Genomic DNA, 19,863 nt, shown 5'->3' with positions numbered 1-19,863 from the left:
AGCAACCATAATTTTCAACTGTGTGGTCTGAATTTGAAAGTCATCGCATCTTCCTTGGTTATAAGGAAACTCCCCCACCTGGATATATTCATAACTGTTTAACTTTGAAGAATTAAAGAGCACTAGAGGAAGCACTGGCTCCAGCCTTGCTGGGGAGCTGCAGAGGGTCAGCACAACCATGAACATGGATGGAGGCAGCGTTCTGAGAAACTGTCTTAATTCAGCCATATAGCTCAGCCCTCATGGGAAGTCAGGTTCCAAACTGCACAGTCCGTATTTATGTGTGCAGAAAAGCATGTTATGCTCTGATTGTTTTACTTCACGAAAATAGAAACGCCTGAGCATAAGCTGAGAAGACTGTGCTGTTTGCTAGATTGACAGTTCTCTGTGTCAGCTGCAGGGTTAAGAAAACCAGTGGCCTGTTGCAGTGTTCTGCAGCTGAGCTGCAAGGTTAACGGATGACTGTGGAAAGGCTGAGCTGGACAAAGCCCGGAAAATAAAGGGGAAATGCAGCAGCTGCAGAGGCCCTTCCTTCACAGTTTGGTACTTCTGACCAATGGCCCTCTCTGTGCTGTGCTAAAAGAGTCAGCACGGCTGGGCCTTAGAATTGGACTGGACCTTGGGGATGACTGCTCATCCTCTTTGCGAATGTTGGGGTGCTGACAGGCAGCCTCCAGCCCCCACTAACACAATGCAGTGAGCAGGAGTTTATTTGCTTATGACCTTTGAACCCTGCTGTCCTGCTTTGTTCTTATTCGTTATCATAACTGACCTTTGCATAGGACTGAAAAGATTGCAGAGCACTTTTAGAGATTTTTCTCATTTGCTATCTAAAGTCTGCTCTGGCAGGCCAGCAGAAAAGGCAGTATCCTCCCTGCTGTACAGATAACATCACGAGGCTCCCAGAGGCTCATTCACTAAGAAAGCATGACCCAAGTTTCCTGACTGCCACTCCTGTACTCTTAACTCCACAAACATTTATCAAGTGTCCCCTGTGTGCGAGATGCTATGGAGTCCTTGCTCCCAGATAAATCACCTTGGCTAGGCAGAATGAATGAACACATGGTTATTCATTCAATAAGCAGAATTATGGCATGCTCTTTGAGACAGGTGCAGGGGACAGCGCGGTTATAAGACCAATTGGGGTTAACCCAGACTCAGGGGGACGGCACTGAAAAGGAACAGCTCTTGGGAGGTTGTGAGCATGTGACAGGCGGCAAAAGGGCAAAGGGAATGGAGGCACAGAGAGCAGCACAAGGAAAAGCACAGTGTGGTTCTGGGGCCTGCCCAGCATTGCTCAGAAGTCACATGGCAGAGAACTGGGGGTTCTTGATGTCTGAATGTGGCAACTTTGTGGTTCATTGCAGTGATGGCCGGGTCAAATATACCTTGAACAAGCACAGTGTGAAAATTGACATTCCTTTGCCTTTGGGTGGCAAATCTTCCCAAGATCTAAAGATCTTAGAGAGCGTTCGGACACCCGAGCTCACCTTCAAGTCTGTGGGACTCCACCTGCCATCCCGGGAGCTCCACATCCCCACATTCACCATTCCCAAGCTTTATCAGCTGAAGGTGCCTCTCCTGGGCGTTCTGGACCTTTCCACCAACATCTACAGCAACTTGTACAACTGGTCGGCCTCCTACACCGGGGGCAACACCAGCACGGACCACTTCAGCCTTCAGGCTCGCTACCAGGTGAAGGCAGCCTCAGTGGTGGACGTGCTGTCCTACAGCCTGCAAGGTGAGCCGGCTCCAGGGTGCCCGTGCTGCAGCCGGGCTGGAGCGCCTCCTCTCCCTACTCTTGCCGCGCTCGGTGCAGGCACCTTTCAGATGTCCAGCAGAACCTTCCTGCCTAACGAACATAACCCAGCCAGGAATTTTCAGAGATATCCATAGCTTTTCCCCTATTGTGACTTAACATTCTTGCCACTATGGTTTCACAGAAAAAGACAACGACGTGAGTCCATTTTCTGTAGAATTCAAGGAAACATACTGTTTGGGAGGTTCTGAGTTGTACAGAAGTCTCATTTCCACTGATTGACCTGGAGAGGTGCCATTTTAATTTTGCCAGTGAGAACTGACTCATTTCTTTATCTAAGTTGTTCCAAATTAGACAGTTAGATAATTAAGAATAAGATAATCCAATAGACCATTTACTTGTTCTTGAGGTCACTAAATAAAAGATACAACTGATTCCTTCCCTTAAACTTATTTAGGTACTCTGTTCTGAGAATAACAACCGTTTTGTGACCACATAGATATAGACATTTCCTATTTCCATTCAAAAATTCAAAAATCTGCTTTTATCTTAAAAAATACAAATTCCTGAAAGTTAAAAAAATAGGTAATGCTTGCTTTTTGCACCTCTTTCAGTTTCAGTTATTTTGTTAAGGAACAAAAAAATCATTACATGTCAACTGTTTTGTTTACAAGGTTTCCATGTTTGGAATTTAGAAATACATGGGCTTACAAAGTAAAGACAGTTTATATACATTACCTAATTTGATCTTATGACAACTTGGGCTGATGGAGAAAGATGGGATTTTAGCATCCCCTTTATGTAGATTATGAAACTGAAATTGTTGTCCCAAGTCATATAACCTGTTAAAGGTAAAGACTTCAAGAAAAAGGACCAAAGGACTGTGCTTTGTTTTATTTTAGTTTGCTTCAAATTTTTTGCAAAAAAAAAAAGACTAGAGCATCCCTCTAGTTTTCCTATTCCTGGTTAGCTCCCAGATGTGCTTCTGGACCTGACCCAAAGGAGCACATCTGAGGGTTGGGTCAGGCTTCTTTTACATGCTGGGAGAGCTTGGGTGTGTCACTTTTTCTCGCCAGATCTCAGTTTCTCTATTTATGCGATGCAAGGGTCAGATTAACTCAGTATTTTTCAAATATTTTAAACAGTTTGTCAAGTGAAAACTTAGTAGAAATGCCAGTTTGAAAGCTTCTGGCTGAGGGTGTCTGGAGCCCTCACCCCATCGCAGAAGGGCCTGACATCTCCGCAAGCCCCTAGGGTTCCCGAAGCTTTGACAACGCAATGGACAAAGCTACCCCTCAGGTCACTTCTACTTCTAACAACCTCCAGGCCTTGCCCAGAAACTTCTGCAACTCTTCAGTCCTCAGTCCCTTTCTGTTTAGCATTCAAGGCTCCAAATAATCTGGACTCACTCCACGTAACCAGCACACCCAGTGCTATCCAAAATGGAGCTTTCCATCAGACTGGTCTCTACGGGCAGCTCTTAGCCTGTCTCCGTCTTGCCTTTCCTAGGACGCCCTCCTTCCTACCTCCTTCACCTTCTAGTAGTGCCCAAGTCTCAGCCCGTTCCTCATAAAAGCCTTTGATAAATGCACCAACCCTCACGGATCTTCTTTCTTTGAATTCCTGTACCTTTTCAAAGCTCTGCCTCCCAACCCAGGTGTTATCTCACCCCTTGTGTCCGCTTCATTTGAGTTGGTCTTTATGTCTCCCCCAACTCAAGTGCCACGTCCTAGGGGGCAAGGCCCATGCTTTTACCTTACTGGGTCGCTCATGCTCTCACTTAATCTTCTGGCCAAGCAGTTAATATTTAATGACTCTGTATGATTAGTTCTAAAGCAGAGAAGGTAAAGATGCTACTTGATCATTTAATAGAAATCACTCAATCCATGCCTTTTGCTTGAAAAAGCATATTTGTGTATGTTATCTTATTCAACCCTATCGACCCCACTGTAACAGCGGCACTGTCATCTACGCTTTGTAGAGAAAAGAACTGAGTCTCCAGAGCCCAGCATTCCAGGCAGAAAGGAGTCAGAGGAGGCAGTGGGCACAGGGCTGAGGCTGTGAGGACCGTGGTGGGGGGTGAGACTAGAAAGGGAAGGGAGGACCAGATTACAGGAACCTCATCCTGCAGGGCAGCTACCAGGTAAAGGGTACACAGGGCCAATGCAGGGCAGCTCTGATAGGTGAGAAAGGACTTCAACTTCCTTACAGACATTTTCCTTGCTACTCAGAGCCTTTTCATTCATTTGTTCATTCATTCATTCATTCATTCAACCAATAGCAATATTTACTGGGCACATAGTATGTATCAAATATTCTACTATGCAGTAGCCGAGAAGGCAGACAGATTAACCAGCCAGCCTAACTCACGGTGGGACGCGCTAGGATAGGGTGCAATGCATAAGCATAAGGTGCAGTGGAAGCACTTGGCAAGGGAACCAACCCAGCCCAAGTTTGTGGTGAGGAAGGTGGCTTCCTGGAGAAATGCCTTTTATGATCAGATTGTGGGCGTATGTGTAAATAGAGACTCTCGCACGACCGACCCAGATTTTATTATTGAAAGACTTGCAACATAGAGATTATTCTGGAAATTTATCATTTAATTTAACCAATATCTTTCAATTTTACTGTCAGGATCTGGAGAAACAACGTATGACCACAGGAATGTCTTCACATTATCATGTGATGGATCTCTACGCCACAAATTTCTGGATTCAAATATCAAATTCAGTCATGTAGAAAAAAGAGGAAATAACCCAGCCTCGAAAGGCTTACTAACATTTGATACATCCAGTGCCTGGGGACCACAGATGTCTGCTGCAGTCCACTTGGACTCGAAAAAGAAACAGCATTTGTACATCAAGGAAGTGAAGATTGATGGGCACTTCCGGGTCTCCTCGTTCTTCGCTAATGGCATCTATGACCTGTCTTATCAGAGGGACGCCAGGACGGGCCAGATAGGGGGAGAGTCCAACCTGAGGTTTAACACCTCCTACCTCCACGGCACCAACCAGATAACGGGAAGGTACCAAGACGGCTCTCTCTCCGTCACCTCCACCTCTGATCTGCAAGATGGCATCATTAAACAAGCAGCCTCCTTGAAATACGAGAACTACGAGCTCACCCTGAAATCAGACACCCACGGGAAGTACAAGGACTTGGCCACTTCGAACAAGCTGGATCTGACCTTCTCCAAGCAGAACGCGCTGCTGCGTTCCGAGTATCAGGCCGATTACTCATCGCTGCGGCTGTTCGCCATGCTCTCTGGATCCCTAAATTCCCAGGGTCTTGAACTGAACACTGACATCCTGGGCACAGACACAGGTAAGAGCGGTGCACACAAGGCCACGCTCAGGATCGGCCGGGACGGACTGTCCACCAGCGCCACCACCAGCGTGAAGTGCAGTCGGCTGATGCTGGAGAACGAGCTGAACGCCGGGCTCGGCCGCTCGGGGGCGTCGATAAAATTAATGACGAACGGCCGCTTCCGGGAGCACAATGCAAAATTCAGTGTTGATGGAAAAGCCACCCTCACAGAGCTGTCCCTGGGCAGTGCCTATCAGGCCACGGCTCTGGGTGTCGACAGCAAAAACATCTTCAACTTCAGACTCAACAGAGAAGGACTGAAGCTTTCAAACGACGTGATGGGCTCATATGCTGAAATGAAACTTGACTATGCCAACAGTCTGAACATTGCAGGGTTATCGCTAGACTTCTCCTCGAAGCTTGACAACATTTATAGCTCGGACAAGTTTTATAAGCAAAACTTTAACTTATTACTAGAGCCCTATTCTCTTGTAACGACTTTAAGCAATGACCTGAAGTACGGCTCTCTGGATCTGACCAACAACGGGAAATTACGACTGGAGCCGCTGAAGCTAAATGTGGTTGGCAACATAAAAGGAGCCTACCAAAATGAGGAAATAAAACACATCTACACCATTTCTTATGCTGACTTGTCAGCCAGTTACAAAGCAGACACTATGGCTAAAATTTGGGGTGCAGAGGTTAGCCACCGGCTCAGCACAGACATTGCAGGGCTGGCTTCAGCCATTGACATCCGTACAAGCTATAATTCAGACTCGCTGCATTTCAGCAACGCCCTCCACTCTGTGATAGCACCATTTACAGTGACCATTGACGCACATGCGAACGGCAATGGGAAACTGGATCTCTGGGGGGACCACACAGGGCAGCTGTACAGTAAGTTCCTGTTGAAAGCAGAACCTCTAGCCCTTACTTTCTCTCATGACTTCAAAGGCTCCACGGGTCACCATCTCATGTCCAGAGAAAGCATCAATTCCGCCCTCGATCACAAAGTCAGCATCCTGCTTACTCCAGCTGAGCAGGTCGGAACCTGGAAACTCAAGACCCAACTGAACAAAAATGAGTACAGCCAGGACTTGGATGCTTACAACACGAAAGAAAGAATAGGTGTGGAGCTCAGAGGACGAGGCCTGGCCGACCTCACCGTGCTGGACATGCCAATTGAAGTGCCATTTTTACTCAGTGAGCCAGTCAACGTGATCGATACGCTACTGATGAGGGATGTCATTGACCAGCCCCAAGAGTTCACTGCTTTTGCTTCTGTAAAGTATGATAAGAGCCAAGACGTGCACACCATCAAACTCCCATTCTTGACAACCCTGCCAGCGTATTTTGAGAAGAATCAAAAGGCAATTATAGCTGTGCTAGAAAGCATACAGAGAGAAATGAAACGTGTCAATATCAATCAGTTGGTGAGAAAATACAGAGCAGCCTTGGACAAACTCCCACAGCAAGTTAATGACTATCTGAATGCGCTAAATTGGGAGGAACAAGTGGCAAATGCCAAGGAGAAACTAACCACTTTCATGAAAAATCATAAAATTACAGCCAATGATCTGCAAATTATTTTGGATGATACCAAAATCAACTTGAAAGAAAAACTCTCTCAACTACAGACATATGTGATACAATTTGATCAGTATATTAAAGATAATTATGATCTACATGATTTTAAAGCAGCTATTGCTAAGATTATTGATCAAATCATTGAAAAATTAAAAATTCTTGATGAACATTATCATATCCATGTAAATTTAGTAAAAGCAATCCATGATTTATATGTGCTTATTGAAAAGATTGACTTTAACAAAATGGGAAGTAGTTCTGCGTCTTGGATTCAAAATGTAGATACTAAGTATCAAATCCGAATCCGGATACAAGAAAAATTGCAACAGATCGAGACACAACTTCAGAATACAGACATCCAGCAACTTGCCAAAAAGTTAAAACAACAGGTCGAGGCTACTGATGTTACAGAGCTTTTGGATAAGTTAAGAACTGCAATCCCAATTCAAAGAATAATGGACATTATCGAACATCTGAAATACTTTGTTATAAATATTATGAAAGATTTTGAAGTAAGTGAGCAAATCAATGCATTTAATGCTAAAGTCCACGAGTTAATTAAGAAGTATAAAGTAGACCAACAAGTCCAGGTTTTAATGGATAAATCAGTAGAGTTGGCCCATCACTATAAGCTGAAGGAGACACTTCAGAAGCTAAGCAAGATCGTAAAACAAGTTGACATAAAAGATTACTTTGAGAAATTAGCTAGGTTTATTGATGATGCTGTTAAGAAGCTTAAAGCAATGGATTTTGAAAAATTTATTGAAGAAGTAAACAGATTCCTTGACATGTTGGTAAAGAAATTAAGATCATTTGATTATAACCAGTTTGTGGATGGAACGAATGCCAAAATCCGTGAGGTGACTCAGAGAATCAATGGTGAAATCCAGGCTCTGGAATTACCCCAGAAAGCTGAAGCGGTCACATTGTTTGCAGAGAAGGTCAAGGCCATAATGGCAGGCCATTTGGAAACAATAAAGGACACCCAGATCACTTCAGTCATCAAATGGTTATATGATGCTTTAAGTTCAGAATCTTTCAAGTACATGAAAGCCAAATTCCAAGAGACCCTGGAAGATATACGAGACCGAATATATCAGATGGACATCCAGCAGGAACTTCAGCGCTACCTGTCCCTGGTAAGCCAGGTTTACAGCACGCTCATCACTTACATCTCTGACTGGTGGATTCTTGCTGCGAAGAACCTTACTGACTTTGCAGAGCAGTATTCTATCCAAGACTGGGCTGCAAACCTGAAAGTCCTGGTAGAACAGGGCTTCACTGTTCCAGAAATTCAGACCATCTTCGGGACCATGCCTGCCTTTGAGGTCAGCCTCCATGCTCTTCAGGAAGCCACATTTCAGACTCCGGAGTTCATGGTCCCCCTGACAGATTTGAGAATTACGTCAGTTCAGATAAATTTCAAAAAGCTGAAAGATATCGAAATCCCACCCAGGTTCACCACACCAGAATTTACCATCCTCAACACGTTCCACGTGCCGTCTTGTACAATTGACTTTGTAGAGTTGAAGGTAAAGATCATCCGAACCATCGACCAGATGCTGAACAGCGAGATGCAGTGGCCACTTCCAGAAGTGTATCTAAGGGACCTGAGGGTGGACGACACCCTTCTGGCTAGAATCACTCTGCCCAACTTCTACGTACCAGAGCTCACAATCCCAGAAATCGTCATACCAAATCTCAACTTGGAAGATTTCCAAGTTCCTGATCTTCACATACCAGAATTCCAGCTTCCCCGCATTGCACACACAGTCCAAATACCTACTTTTGGTAAGCTGCATGGCACTTTGAAAATCGAGTCTCCCCTTATTTCCTTGGACACAACTGCTGGCATTCAGAATGTCACCATGTCGGCGAACAAGGCAGAGATCGTGGCTTCCATCACTGCCAAAGGAGAATCTAAATTTGAAGTTCTTACTTTTGATTTTCAAGCAAATGCACAACTTTCAGCCCCTGAGATTAATCCTCTGGTTGTGAAGGAATCTGTGAAGTTCTCTAGCAAGTACCTCCGAACAGAGCATGAGAGTGAAGCGCTAGTATTCGGAAGCACACTCACGGGAAAAGCAAACACCGTGGCAAGTCTGCACACAGAGAAAAATACGCTGGAGCTTAGGAACAGTGTGCTTGTCAAGATAAACAAGCAGCTTACCCTGGACAGTAACACAAAGTACCTCCACACACTGAACATCCCCACCCTGGACTTCTCCAGTCAGGCTGACCTGCACAATGAAATCAAGACGCTGCTGGAAGCTGGACACCTGGCATGGACTTCTTCTGGAAAAGGATCATGGAAATGGGCCTGCCCCAACTTCTCAGATGAGGGGACACATGAATCACAAGTCAGCTTCACTGTGGAAGGACCCATCGCTTCCTTTGGATGGTCCAATAACATCAACAGCAAACATCTGAGAGTAAACCAAAACTTGGTTTATGAATCTAGCTTCCTCAATTTTTCTAAATTTGAAGTCCAGTCCCAGGTTGAATCCCAGCACATGGGCCACAGCGTTCTCACTGCTAAAGGCACGGCACTACTCAGAGAGATGAAGGCAGAGGTAACCGGCACCCATAACGCTCATCTAGATGGAAGAGTTACCGGAACTCTGAAAAATTCCCTTTTCCTTTCAGTGCAGCCACGTGAGCTTACCGCATCCACAAACAATGAAGGGAATCTGAAAGTTAATTTTCCATTAAAATTGTCAGGGAAGATAGACTTTCTGAATAACTATGCACTGTTTCTAGGTCCCAGTGTTCAGCAAGTGAGTTGGCAAGCAAGTGGCAGGTTCAATCAATACAAGTACAATCAGAACTTCTCTGCTGGAAACAATGAGAACAGTGTGGAGGCTCATGTAGGAATGAATGGAGAAGCCAACCTGGACTTCTTAAACATCCCTTTGACGATTCCTAAAATGACTCTACCTTACATATTACTCACTACTCCTCAGCTAAAAAATTTCTCCATATGGGAAAAAACAGGCTTGAAGAAATTCTTGAAAACAACAAAGCAATCATTTGATTTAAGTGTCAAGGCTCAGTATAAGAAAAACAAAGACAAGTATTCCATCCCAATCCCTTTGGATGTAATTTATGACATCATCAGCCAGAACATCAAGACCTTCAACAAGCATTTTGAGAAAGGCAGGGACAATGCGTTAGATTTTCTTACCAAATCCTATAATGAAGCAAAAATTAAGTTTGAAAAGTACAAAGTCGAAGCATCCCTCAACGAACTCCCCAGGACCTTTCAAATTCCTGGATATACCTTTCCGTTCCTCAATATTGAGGTGACGCCACTCATGGTAGAGATGTTGACCTTCGGCTATGTGATCCCAAAAGAGATCAGCACCCCCAGCCTCAGCATCCCAGGTTCTGACTTGTCCGTGCCTTCATACACCTTCGTCCTCCCACCCCTAGAGCTGCCAGCCCTTTCTGTCCCTAGGAGTCTTCGCAAGCTTTCCCTTCCAGATTTCAAGGCATTAAGTACCTTGGACAACATTCTTATTCCAGCCATGGGCAACACCACCTTTGATTTTTCCTTTAAGTCCACCGTCATCACCCTAAACACCAACTTTGGGCTTTATAACCAGTCAGATATTGTTGCTCATTTCCTTTCCTCCTCTTCTTCTATCTTTGAGGCACTGCAGTTCAAATTAGAGGGCACCTCAAGTTTGACGAGGAAAAGAGGGGTGAAATTAGCCACAGCTTTGTCTCTGAATAACAGATTTGTGGAAGGCAGTCATGACAGTGCCTTTAGCTTAAACAGGAAAAACATGGAAGTGTCCATGACAACCACTGCAAAAGTCCAAAGTCCAATTTTAAGAATGAATTTCAAGCAAGAACTTAATGGGAATACCAAGTCAAAACCTACAGTCTCTTCATCCATTGAATTAAAGTATGACTTCAATTCTTCCATGCTGCACTCTACTGCCAAAGGGATGGTTGAGCACAAGCTCCGCTTAGAAACCCTCACCTCTTACTTTTCCATTGAGTCATTGACTAAAGGAAATGTTAAGGGTTCAGTCCTTTCACAGGAATATTCTGGGGTCATTGACAGTGAGGCCAGCACTTATTTGAATTCCAAGGGCACTCGGTCTTCTGTGAGGCTGCAAGGAGCTTCCAAAGCTGATGGTGTCTGGAACTTTGAAATCAAAGAAAATGTTGCTGGAGAAGCCACTCTCCAACGCATATATGCCATCTGGGAACGCGATATGACAAACCATTTAAGGCTAGAAGACCTCTTTTCAACACACGGCGAGCACACAAGCAAAGCCACCCTGGAGCTCTCCCCATGGAAAATGTCAGCCCTTGTTCAGGTCCGTGCACGCCAGTCCAGTTCCCTCCTTAATATCCCTTACCTCAGCCAGGAACTGGCGCTGAATGCTAACAGTGGGAACCAGAAGCTCAGCTGGAAGAGTGAGGTCCAGGTTCATTCTGGGTCTCTCCAGAACAATGTACAGTTTTCCAATGACCAAGAAGAGGTGCGCCTTCATCTCGCAGGATCCTTAGAAGGACACCTACGGCCCCTCAAAGAAATTGTCCTTCCAGTTTATGACAGGAGCTTATGGGACCTCCTGAAGCTGGATGTAGCCACTAGCATTCACCAAAGACAGTATCTTCGTGCTTCAACAGCCCTTGTGTACACCAAAAACCCCAATGGCTATTTTCTTTCGGTTCCTGTGCAAGAACTGGCTAACGAATTCGTTATCTCTGGACTGAAACTAAATGACCCAGATTCAGTTTTTGTCACCCCTGCATTCCAAGTCCCACTTACAGATCTTCAGGTTCCAGCCTACACACTCAACTTCAGTGAAATAAAAATCTACAAGAAGCTCAGTACTCCACCATTTGCTCTCAACATACAAACACTACCCAAAGTCAAATTCCCCAAAGTCGATGTGTTAACAAAATATTCCGAACCAGAAGACTCCGCAGTTCCCTATTTTGAGGTAACTGTGCCTCAATTTCAGTTAACTATGTCACAGTTCACCCTTCCCAAAAGCATTTCAGTTGGCAGTGCTGTCTTGAATCTAAATAAGTTGGCCAACAAGATTGCAGATTTTGATTTGCCAACCATCAGCGTGCCTGAGCAGACAATTGAGATCCCTTCTGTTAAGTTATCTGTACCTGCTGGGATTTTCATTCCTTTCTTTGGAGCACTGACTGCACATTTTGAGGTGGACTCTACCCCGTACAAAGCCACTTGGCGTGCTGGCTTGAAAAGCAAAGCAGATCACATTGAAACTTTCCTGAACTCCACATGCAGCTCAACCGTGCGGTTCCTGGAATATGGTCTCAATGGTAAGGAGATGTTCCGACGCCTCTCTTAGATACTACGGGTTTTCAGTGTAGGTTCTGAGTAGGCAATTATGTACTTAGATATGATTAGAAGTATGATTACTCTGGATAGCAAAATTTTAGAAAGAGGAAAGGTGATAACATATATACCCTGCCCATGGAAACCATATCGTAGAAAACCTACTCACATTTAAGAGGAACAGGTTCAAAGAAACTCAGCTTCCCTGGAATGATTTTAAGGCAAAGCATGTCTGCTGCTCACACTCAGGAGGAACCAGTTCCAAGAAGTGAGATTTTTCTGTAATGATTTTAGGACTAATAATATCTCCTTCTAGATACTTATTTTTTACATGTGGCCTGCACATTGCATGTTTCAAACGTATAAGTGAGGCCCTTGGTTAAGACAGGATTCTCCTAGTTTTCACAGCAGGAAAGTCTATGGCTTAGAGTTATGAATCTAACAAAATATAAAATCTCCCCTAACAGTTGTGACAACATACAAAATTGAAGATGACACGTTGGTATATGAGACCATTGGAACATTTTCACACCATGACTTCAACGTAAACTATAAAGAAGATGGAAAATATCTAGGACTTCAGTATGGAACTTTTGTTGAAACCCCTTACCTTTTCAAACCTTACTGCAGCTTTTGTCATCTCCCCACCCTTTCCTGATGGCTCACCTGCTTGTCTGCTTCCAGGGACTCTAACACAGATGCTCGCCTGGACATTACCAGCCCCAACTTCACTGACCTCCACGTGCGCTATCAGTCCAACGAGACGCACCTCTTCTCCTCAGCAGCCTCCCCCGCCGTGGGCACGGTGGGCTTTCAATTGGAATACAGTGACAATATTTTTAAATGGAACTTGTACTATCAACCTCAGGTGAGTCCCTCTGAGTGGGTGACACACTTCAGGAGCTAATAGAGAATCAAGGTGGATAAATCTAATTCCATGCAAGGTATCTCTCAGGGCTCCCAAACTCATGACAGACAAGCGGTGGGCAGGCTGACCATCTTCTCTGGGGTACTGCTCTCCAGAAATTACTGCAATAAGCCTTTTATTGCTATTGCTTATCAGATGCACCCATTACTCCATATTATCACCATGACTTCATTACTTTGAGGCAAATCTAGGAAGGGGAGGGTTATGTCTCAATGACCAACGCATGGATGATCTCCGCCCTCAGCAGCGTACATTTTTCCGAGAGTGGTTTCTGAGGCATTTGGCTTCAAACATCATCCTCAAAATAGAACTGACAGATGAGTATGCCCAATTTCCCTCCTGTCGTTTCCCAGCTCTGCCACAGCCAAATAAAAGGTGTCCTTAGTGGAGGAAGAGATTTACCCAGGTTCTTTTACTCAGATTTGCCTGGGCTTGGAGAACTGGTGGCTCCTCATTTGGGTTTTCGAGATGTCTGCTGGATTTTTTTTTCTTTTTTTATACTCTACTGCTTGTTTTCCTGAATTTGCCTTTTCCTGTCCCTTTCTTCTTCTCCTCCTCCTCTTCCTCCCTGCGCTTCTCCTCACCCTCCTCTTCTTCTGAGTTTCAGGCCCAAAAGGCCTTAATGTAAGTGTCAGTGTGTAAGTGCCACACACATTTATTTTCATCCTTTTCAGGCATGCGACAAAGAGGAATTAACAGTATACTGATTTAAAAACAAACCCAAAAACTGACATATGGAAGATAATTCACCTTCAGAATATGAAAAATCCTCTGATCTTTACTTTTAACTGCAAATTAAGTTTTCACGTGTAACATGTAATCAGGGTAATTGAAAACATGTTTAATCTTCTTCTTTTTTTTTTTTTTTTTTTTGCTGCTTTTAGTCCCCTCCAGTTGAAAAACTCAGCATATTAAAAACTGAGTTGATTCACCAAGAAGCCAATGATGAATTGCAGATCAAAGTTAACTGGGAAAAAAAGGCAGTTTCCAAACTGCTTAGCTCTCTGAAAGACAATGTGCCCAAGGCTGCAGGGGTCCTTTATGACTATGTCAACAAGTACCACCAGGAGTACACGGGACTCGACCTGCGGGACATGTCTTCACAACTACGAAGAAGTCTGCAGAAGCAGATGGAGGAGGTGGCACTGGAGCTCCAGACAGCAGCCAACAGCACGGCTGGGACCTACCAGCACTGGATACACGAGGTCCAGAAACGTTCCCAGGAGCTTCTGGCTCAGGAGGGCCATGTGGATTTCCAGAGGCAGGTGGATAAGATGCATAATGGCTTATTACGATATTTTCAAGAATTCCGTGGGACAGTTAACCAACTCGATGACTCCCTCATTAATTACCTGAAGGTCATTAGATTCCAGCTCCCAGGAAAAAATGGGACATACACTGGAGATGAACTCTGCGATATGGCCATAAGGGAAGTAGGGTATGTGCTGTCCCAAGTCAATTCTAAAATCCATGATGGCTTAGAAATCCTCTTTTCCTATTTCCAAGACCTAGGGGAGAAATCTGAATTTGTCAAGAACCTAAAGGTTAAATTTCCTTTTTATTCAAGAAGCCATAAACTAATAGATATATTCTTGGGGGTTGTGGAAACATTGAAACTTTTATCACAAGAGGTCCAAAAGGCACTTAGCGACCTCCAGTCTATCCAAAGTACCAAGATGCTGACTTATCTTCAGGATGTTCTACTAAGCTTTCTCCAAAACATGGAACAAGCAATCACATGCTTAAAGGAGAAGACATTTCCTTATTTTGTTAGTGGTATCAAATCTGGGATCATCACAATCTTCAGCGAACATATTCCAAATATTTTTAGATTATTGAACGAAAACATTGGTAAATTTAGTGGCATTCTCCAAGACAAATTTCAGGATGCTTCTGAAGAGCTACAGCAGCTCTATCAATACATCAAGGTTATTCGGGAAGAATATTTTGATCCAAGTATAATTGGCTGGACAGTGAAATATTATGAACTTGAAGAAAAGATAATTACCCTGATCAAGAACCTACTAGCTGTCCTTAAGGACTCGTATTCTAAATCCACCAGCAGGGCCGCTGACTTTGCTTCCCAACTCTCAGATCAAGTCAAACAGTCTGTGCAGAAAAACATTCTGGAATATCTTAGCATCCTTATTGATACAGATGGAAAAGGGAAAGAGAATATTGCAGAGCTTTCTACCAGTGCTCAGGAAATAATTAAAAGCCAGGCCACTGCAATGAAGGAAATGATTTCTGATTACCACCAGCAGTTCAGATATAAGCTGCAGGATTTTTCAGACCAACTCTCTGATCACTATGAAAAATTCATTGCTGACTCCATAAGGTTGATTGAGCAGTTCATGAAACCTATCACTAAGTTACTAGAAAATCTGCAGTCAACACCTTACCTAAAAGTTGCCCCAGGAGAACTTACTATCACCCTCCAATTTTTTTTAAAAAAATGAAACAATTCTCATTTATTCCTCTGCCCCAATTAAATGTTCAGATAGTTGGGTAAGAAGTCCAAACACTAACACTGATACAACAATACACTGAGCAAGACCTTAGGAAATGGGGTAACTTACTAGGAGTCACCTGACCAACAGTTTTGCACAGCTGGGCCATCAGCCAGCTGTGCACGGGGCAGCTGAATGCAAGCGGGAGCCCACCTGAACTGTACCTGCCTTAGAGCTGGCATCTGAACTGTAAAGGTCTCTGAACTCTAGGGAACTGCATTTTTGCAAGACAAAGAAAATCAGGATCTCACGTATTTTGCTCAACTTGGGGCAGGAAGAACCAAAAAAATGAATTCTGAATTTGTATCACACCACTCAATGTGGCTTATTTGTATTAAAAAATAATGAAATCAGGGTACTGGCTCAATTTTTCTGGCATTTCAAAACCTCTAGAAAAACACACACTGTGGTTTGAGTGATAGAGTAAGAGGGAAAAGTAAGAAATTGTAGAGGGAAATATTTTGCCTCCTAAAAAAGAGGTAACTGATTGATGTCAGGAATTGTATTTTCCAAGTGAGAGGGAGACACCATTCATAAAGGCATTCACATCATTTGATCCCAAGGAATGCATCCTTTGTCTTCACGTGTCACATGATCTTTTTTGACAACCAGCCTACCTGTGCCAGGCAAGGCTCTCTCTTAGCCGCTGAGAAAAGCCAACTGGTCCTTTAGTTCATTCAGTCGGCCAGGAAAGGAGGAGAGATGCCCAAAGGGAGCCCTATCCCCAGGGGGTTCATGGCCACAGGGACCCCAGAAGCCTCCCGCAGCTCATCCAGGATCCATTCAGGCCAGAGGAAGTGAGGGTGATAAAGCAGGATGGGGTTACATTTCTGGAACCAAGCAGGTAATTATGCTCTTGAAAGTCCTGATTTTCCCCAACCAAATAGCTAACACTCGCAAGGGTTTCCCCTGCCACATTCACACACCTCAAAGTCTGCTCTCAAACATTAACAACCTCCAAGGAGAGAAGCGAGGGAAAGCTGCAGAGACTCAACTTGCTCTAATTTCACTGGGAAAGTTAGACATAAAATGACACTTTCGCGTGGCATTGAAGTAGTATGAGTTTGGAGAATAAGGCCTTTGGGAGATTACTGCCCCCCAAACCCTAGCCCTATGGCATTCATTTGGGTAAAGAAAAGAAGGTATTTTTATCCAAAAATACTTTCAACCACCAACATTCTTTTGTGCAACTTTCCCATTCTCTTGATGAATCCCGCTGTTATAATGCACAAGCATTACCTGGAAAGGAAACATATTAGCCATTCAGTACCTTGGAAGGATTCTTTTCTTTGTCTGGAACTGAAAAGCCAGGAAAAGTGCTAGGGAAGTGAAGTACGTGGTGTGCTAGTCTGCAATCTGCCGGAATGCAAAACACCAGAACTGGAATGGCTTCTAAAAAGGGGAATTTAACAAGTTACAAGTTTACAGTTCTAAGGAAGTACCAAGTGTCTAAATTAAGGCACCAACAAGAGGTCACCTTCACTCAAGAAAGGCCAATGGGTCAGGAACCCCTCTGTCACCTGGGGAGTCACGTGGCATCTGCTGGTCCCTTGCTCCTGGGCTCTGTTGCTTTCAGCCTCTGTTCCTGTGGGGGCTCCTCACGTTGCTTCTCCCGGGCTGGCTTTCATCTCTTGGCTTCCCTTGGCTCTCTCCAGGTTCTGGCTTGTTAACATCTCATGGTGACATCTGCTGGGTTCCAAGTATCTCCAGACATCCATGTCTGTTCTCCACATGACCGCATCTGTGTAATCTCTGCTGTAAAGTTTCTGTCGTCTCTGAGGCTTCAGTCATTTCTCATTTCCGACTCTCTCCAAAATGTTTCCTCTTTTAAAGAATTCCAGTAAACTAATCAAAACTCACCTGGAATGGGTGGAGTCATATCCCCACCAATCAAAAGGTCACACATACAATTGGGTGTGTGAGATAATCCAATCAAGAGATTTCTGGGTGTTGAATCAGAATTAAAAGAAACTATTGCTCCCACAACATTGAATCAGAGTTCAAACATGGCTTTTCTAGGGTGCATACTCCTTTCTAACTGCACACATGGTAATGTGTGGATCTGGGACTCAGGGAAAGTCTGTTGAAATCGGTGAATGGATAGAGGAAGGAAGGAAGGAAGGAAGGAAGGAAAGAAGGAAAGGAGGAAAGGAGGAAGGAAGGACAGACTAGGTAAAAATGAACAGTTTTGAGGGTGAAGAAGGAGCAGATTTAGACCCAAAACCCTGAGTAACATGCACGAGGGTTCCAGACAGTTCTGCAGGGGTTTCCCTGACAAGGTAGATCACTATGAAGCTAATGAGACTCCAAGCTGAAAGGAGGCATGGAATTCAGACTTAACTTATTGGGGAAGGAGCCCATCCAGAGTCCTGGTGCTCACGTGAAGATATCTGTATTTGGGGCTGAAAGAGGGGGTTAGCCACAGGTTCCCTTCCCAGCTTCCTGACTAGGCCAGCATGGGGTGCCCTGGCTGGCGGAGAATGGCACTGTGCTCAATGAGGTCAGACGAAGGAGCCTGTAATGGGCTTAGAGTTTGCTTTCTCTCTTCTTTGGTCTTCTACTGGGTTATCAGGATACTTCTCTGGGTCTATTCCTAGCTACATTTCTTACTTGTTTGTAACTTTAGGCAAATTATTTCTCCTCTGTGAGCCTCAGTTTTCTTATCTATAGAATGGAGATAAAATTTCTCCCAACTACCTGACACTGCTATTCATGAAAATCAGTTGAAATGACATATGTGAAAGGAGTTTTATCACCTCTAATATTGTATGGAAACAAAAAGCCATTATTATTAGATGATTATCTAAACTAGTTTATGGCAAGGAGAGAGAAGGAGGCTGGGAGAGCTACCCAACTTAATGAACATTTGCTAAACATGTCTGTGTAATAAGTGCTGTGCAAAGACCCTGTAGAGAAGACAAAGACCAGTAAGATGCAGTCCTTGGATGGATGTCTGTCCATCTGTCTATCAAAGGTGGAACGTATTATCTCATGACTGGTTTAAACAAAGTACTGTGAGGGCTTAAACTAGGTGAGGGTGGGCATTAGCAAAGTGTTCATGGGGAAAGTTGAAAAGGGTCTAGAAGACACACAGGATTCTGACAAGCAGATAAGGGAAGAGGGCAAGCATAGGTGACTACGTTTGAAAGTCACTGAATAATCCATCTTTGTCAGAGCACAGGGAACGTAAGACAGAGACAGGACTGGAGAGACGGGCTTGGCAGGACTACCGAGGACTTTGACACCAGAGTGAAAAGCTGGACTCTGCTGGAAAATGGCATCCAGTGAAAGTTTTTGAGCAAGAACGTAACATGAGTTGTGAGTTAGGAACACTGATCTGGCATCGCGTGCAAGGTGAATTGTAAAGGGTTGACATGGATATGCGGTTGGTCAGGGACCGAGTAAGAGCTGATGAGGCTCTCGGCCCAGCCATAGACACTAGGAACGGAGGGGAGGAGGGCTGGGGCGCCAGAAGCATCACGAAGGGAGAACTAACAGATACTGGGTGGTTAGGATAGAAGTCATGGGTGCAAACGTGATTGGACATGGGGCTGCCTTCATTAGTCCCTGGTGCTGGGGTTGGAGGGGCTGTAGGAGGAGAGGAAGGGCAGTGAGGAGGAAGGAAGAAAGCAGACTCCAGAATGATGAAATGTTGGCCTGGCTGACCTGAAGAGCTATGGGGAACCAGCAGAAACAGGGCGAAGGTACTGAAGGGGAAATTGTGAGTGAAAGCCATGAACTCGGGGGCCCCCAGGTCTACGGGATCCCCTGGGAATTCCAAGTCACAGTGGTATAGCCAAGTGGAGGGACCCAGCAGGCATGTTGGAGGTGTGGCCTAAAAAACAACATCCAGAGGGAGAGGGACAAAAGGGGAATTTTAACAAATTATTGTGTTGATTTCATGCCCTTATAAGTATCTTTAGAAACTTAACAAGAAACCAGCCTTTGCCTCTTGTACAATTCCTTGACCTATTGTCTTGAGAGTGAGCCAACATGTACATCTCCAAAGAACATACTGTGCGATGACGTGGGAAGTGCTGCTATAAACACAGATATTCCGCCTGTAAAACAAATATCTGATATTTAAAACCAAAAGAAGAAATGAAATAGCAGAGCCTGGTCCTGCTTCCTGAACCTCTGAAGCACCATCAGGTTGCATGCTTTGGCTTGACGACCACATACTGCCCATGCTGGTGGCCTGTCCCCACCTAAACCTCTTCACGGTGGCCAGTGGAGTGAGGGCCACATGGTGCCCTTGCAGTGACCTCTATTTTCTTTGCCTGTTGCTTGAAAGCCAATTGAGGAGCTCAAGTCCCATTTTTGTGCTGAGATGAGCAAAGTCCCCTTTGAATTCCATTTCTTGATCCTCTTTCTAACTCTAATTTGTGGTCTAGTCCCCATTTCGTCAGGGAAGGGACAAGCTGGGCCTCCAATACGTCTT

At 44.4% G+C, this 19,863-nt stretch overlaps 1 protein-coding gene across 1 annotated transcript in view; it reads left to right on the top strand.

Annotated features, from left to right (window-relative positions):
• The window catches only part of APOB (apolipoprotein B), a 37,995-nt gene extending 22,220 nt beyond the window's left edge, over nt 1-15,775 (top strand). The window contains exons 25-29 of the mRNA XM_077152187.1: nt 1,368-1,741; nt 4,394-11,968; nt 12,452-12,566; nt 12,669-12,852; nt 13,797-15,775. Coding sequence (XP_077008302.1) covers nt 1,368-1,741; nt 4,394-11,968; nt 12,452-12,566; nt 12,669-12,852; nt 13,797-15,371 — 9,823 coding nt within the window. The 3' untranslated portion in view covers nt 15,372-15,775. The remainder of the gene's footprint in view (nt 1-1,367; nt 1,742-4,393; nt 11,969-12,451; nt 12,567-12,668; nt 12,853-13,796) is intronic.
• The last annotated feature ends 4,088 nt before the right edge of the window (nt 15,776-19,863 follow it).

This window comes from Tamandua tetradactyla, chromosome 3, assembly GCF_023851605.1.
Source record: "Tamandua tetradactyla isolate mTamTet1 chromosome 3, mTamTet1.pri, whole genome shotgun sequence".
Classification (NCBI taxonomy): domain Eukaryota; kingdom Metazoa; phylum Chordata; class Mammalia; order Pilosa; family Myrmecophagidae; genus Tamandua; species Tamandua tetradactyla.
This window is presented reverse-complemented; position numbering and strand designations above follow the sequence as displayed.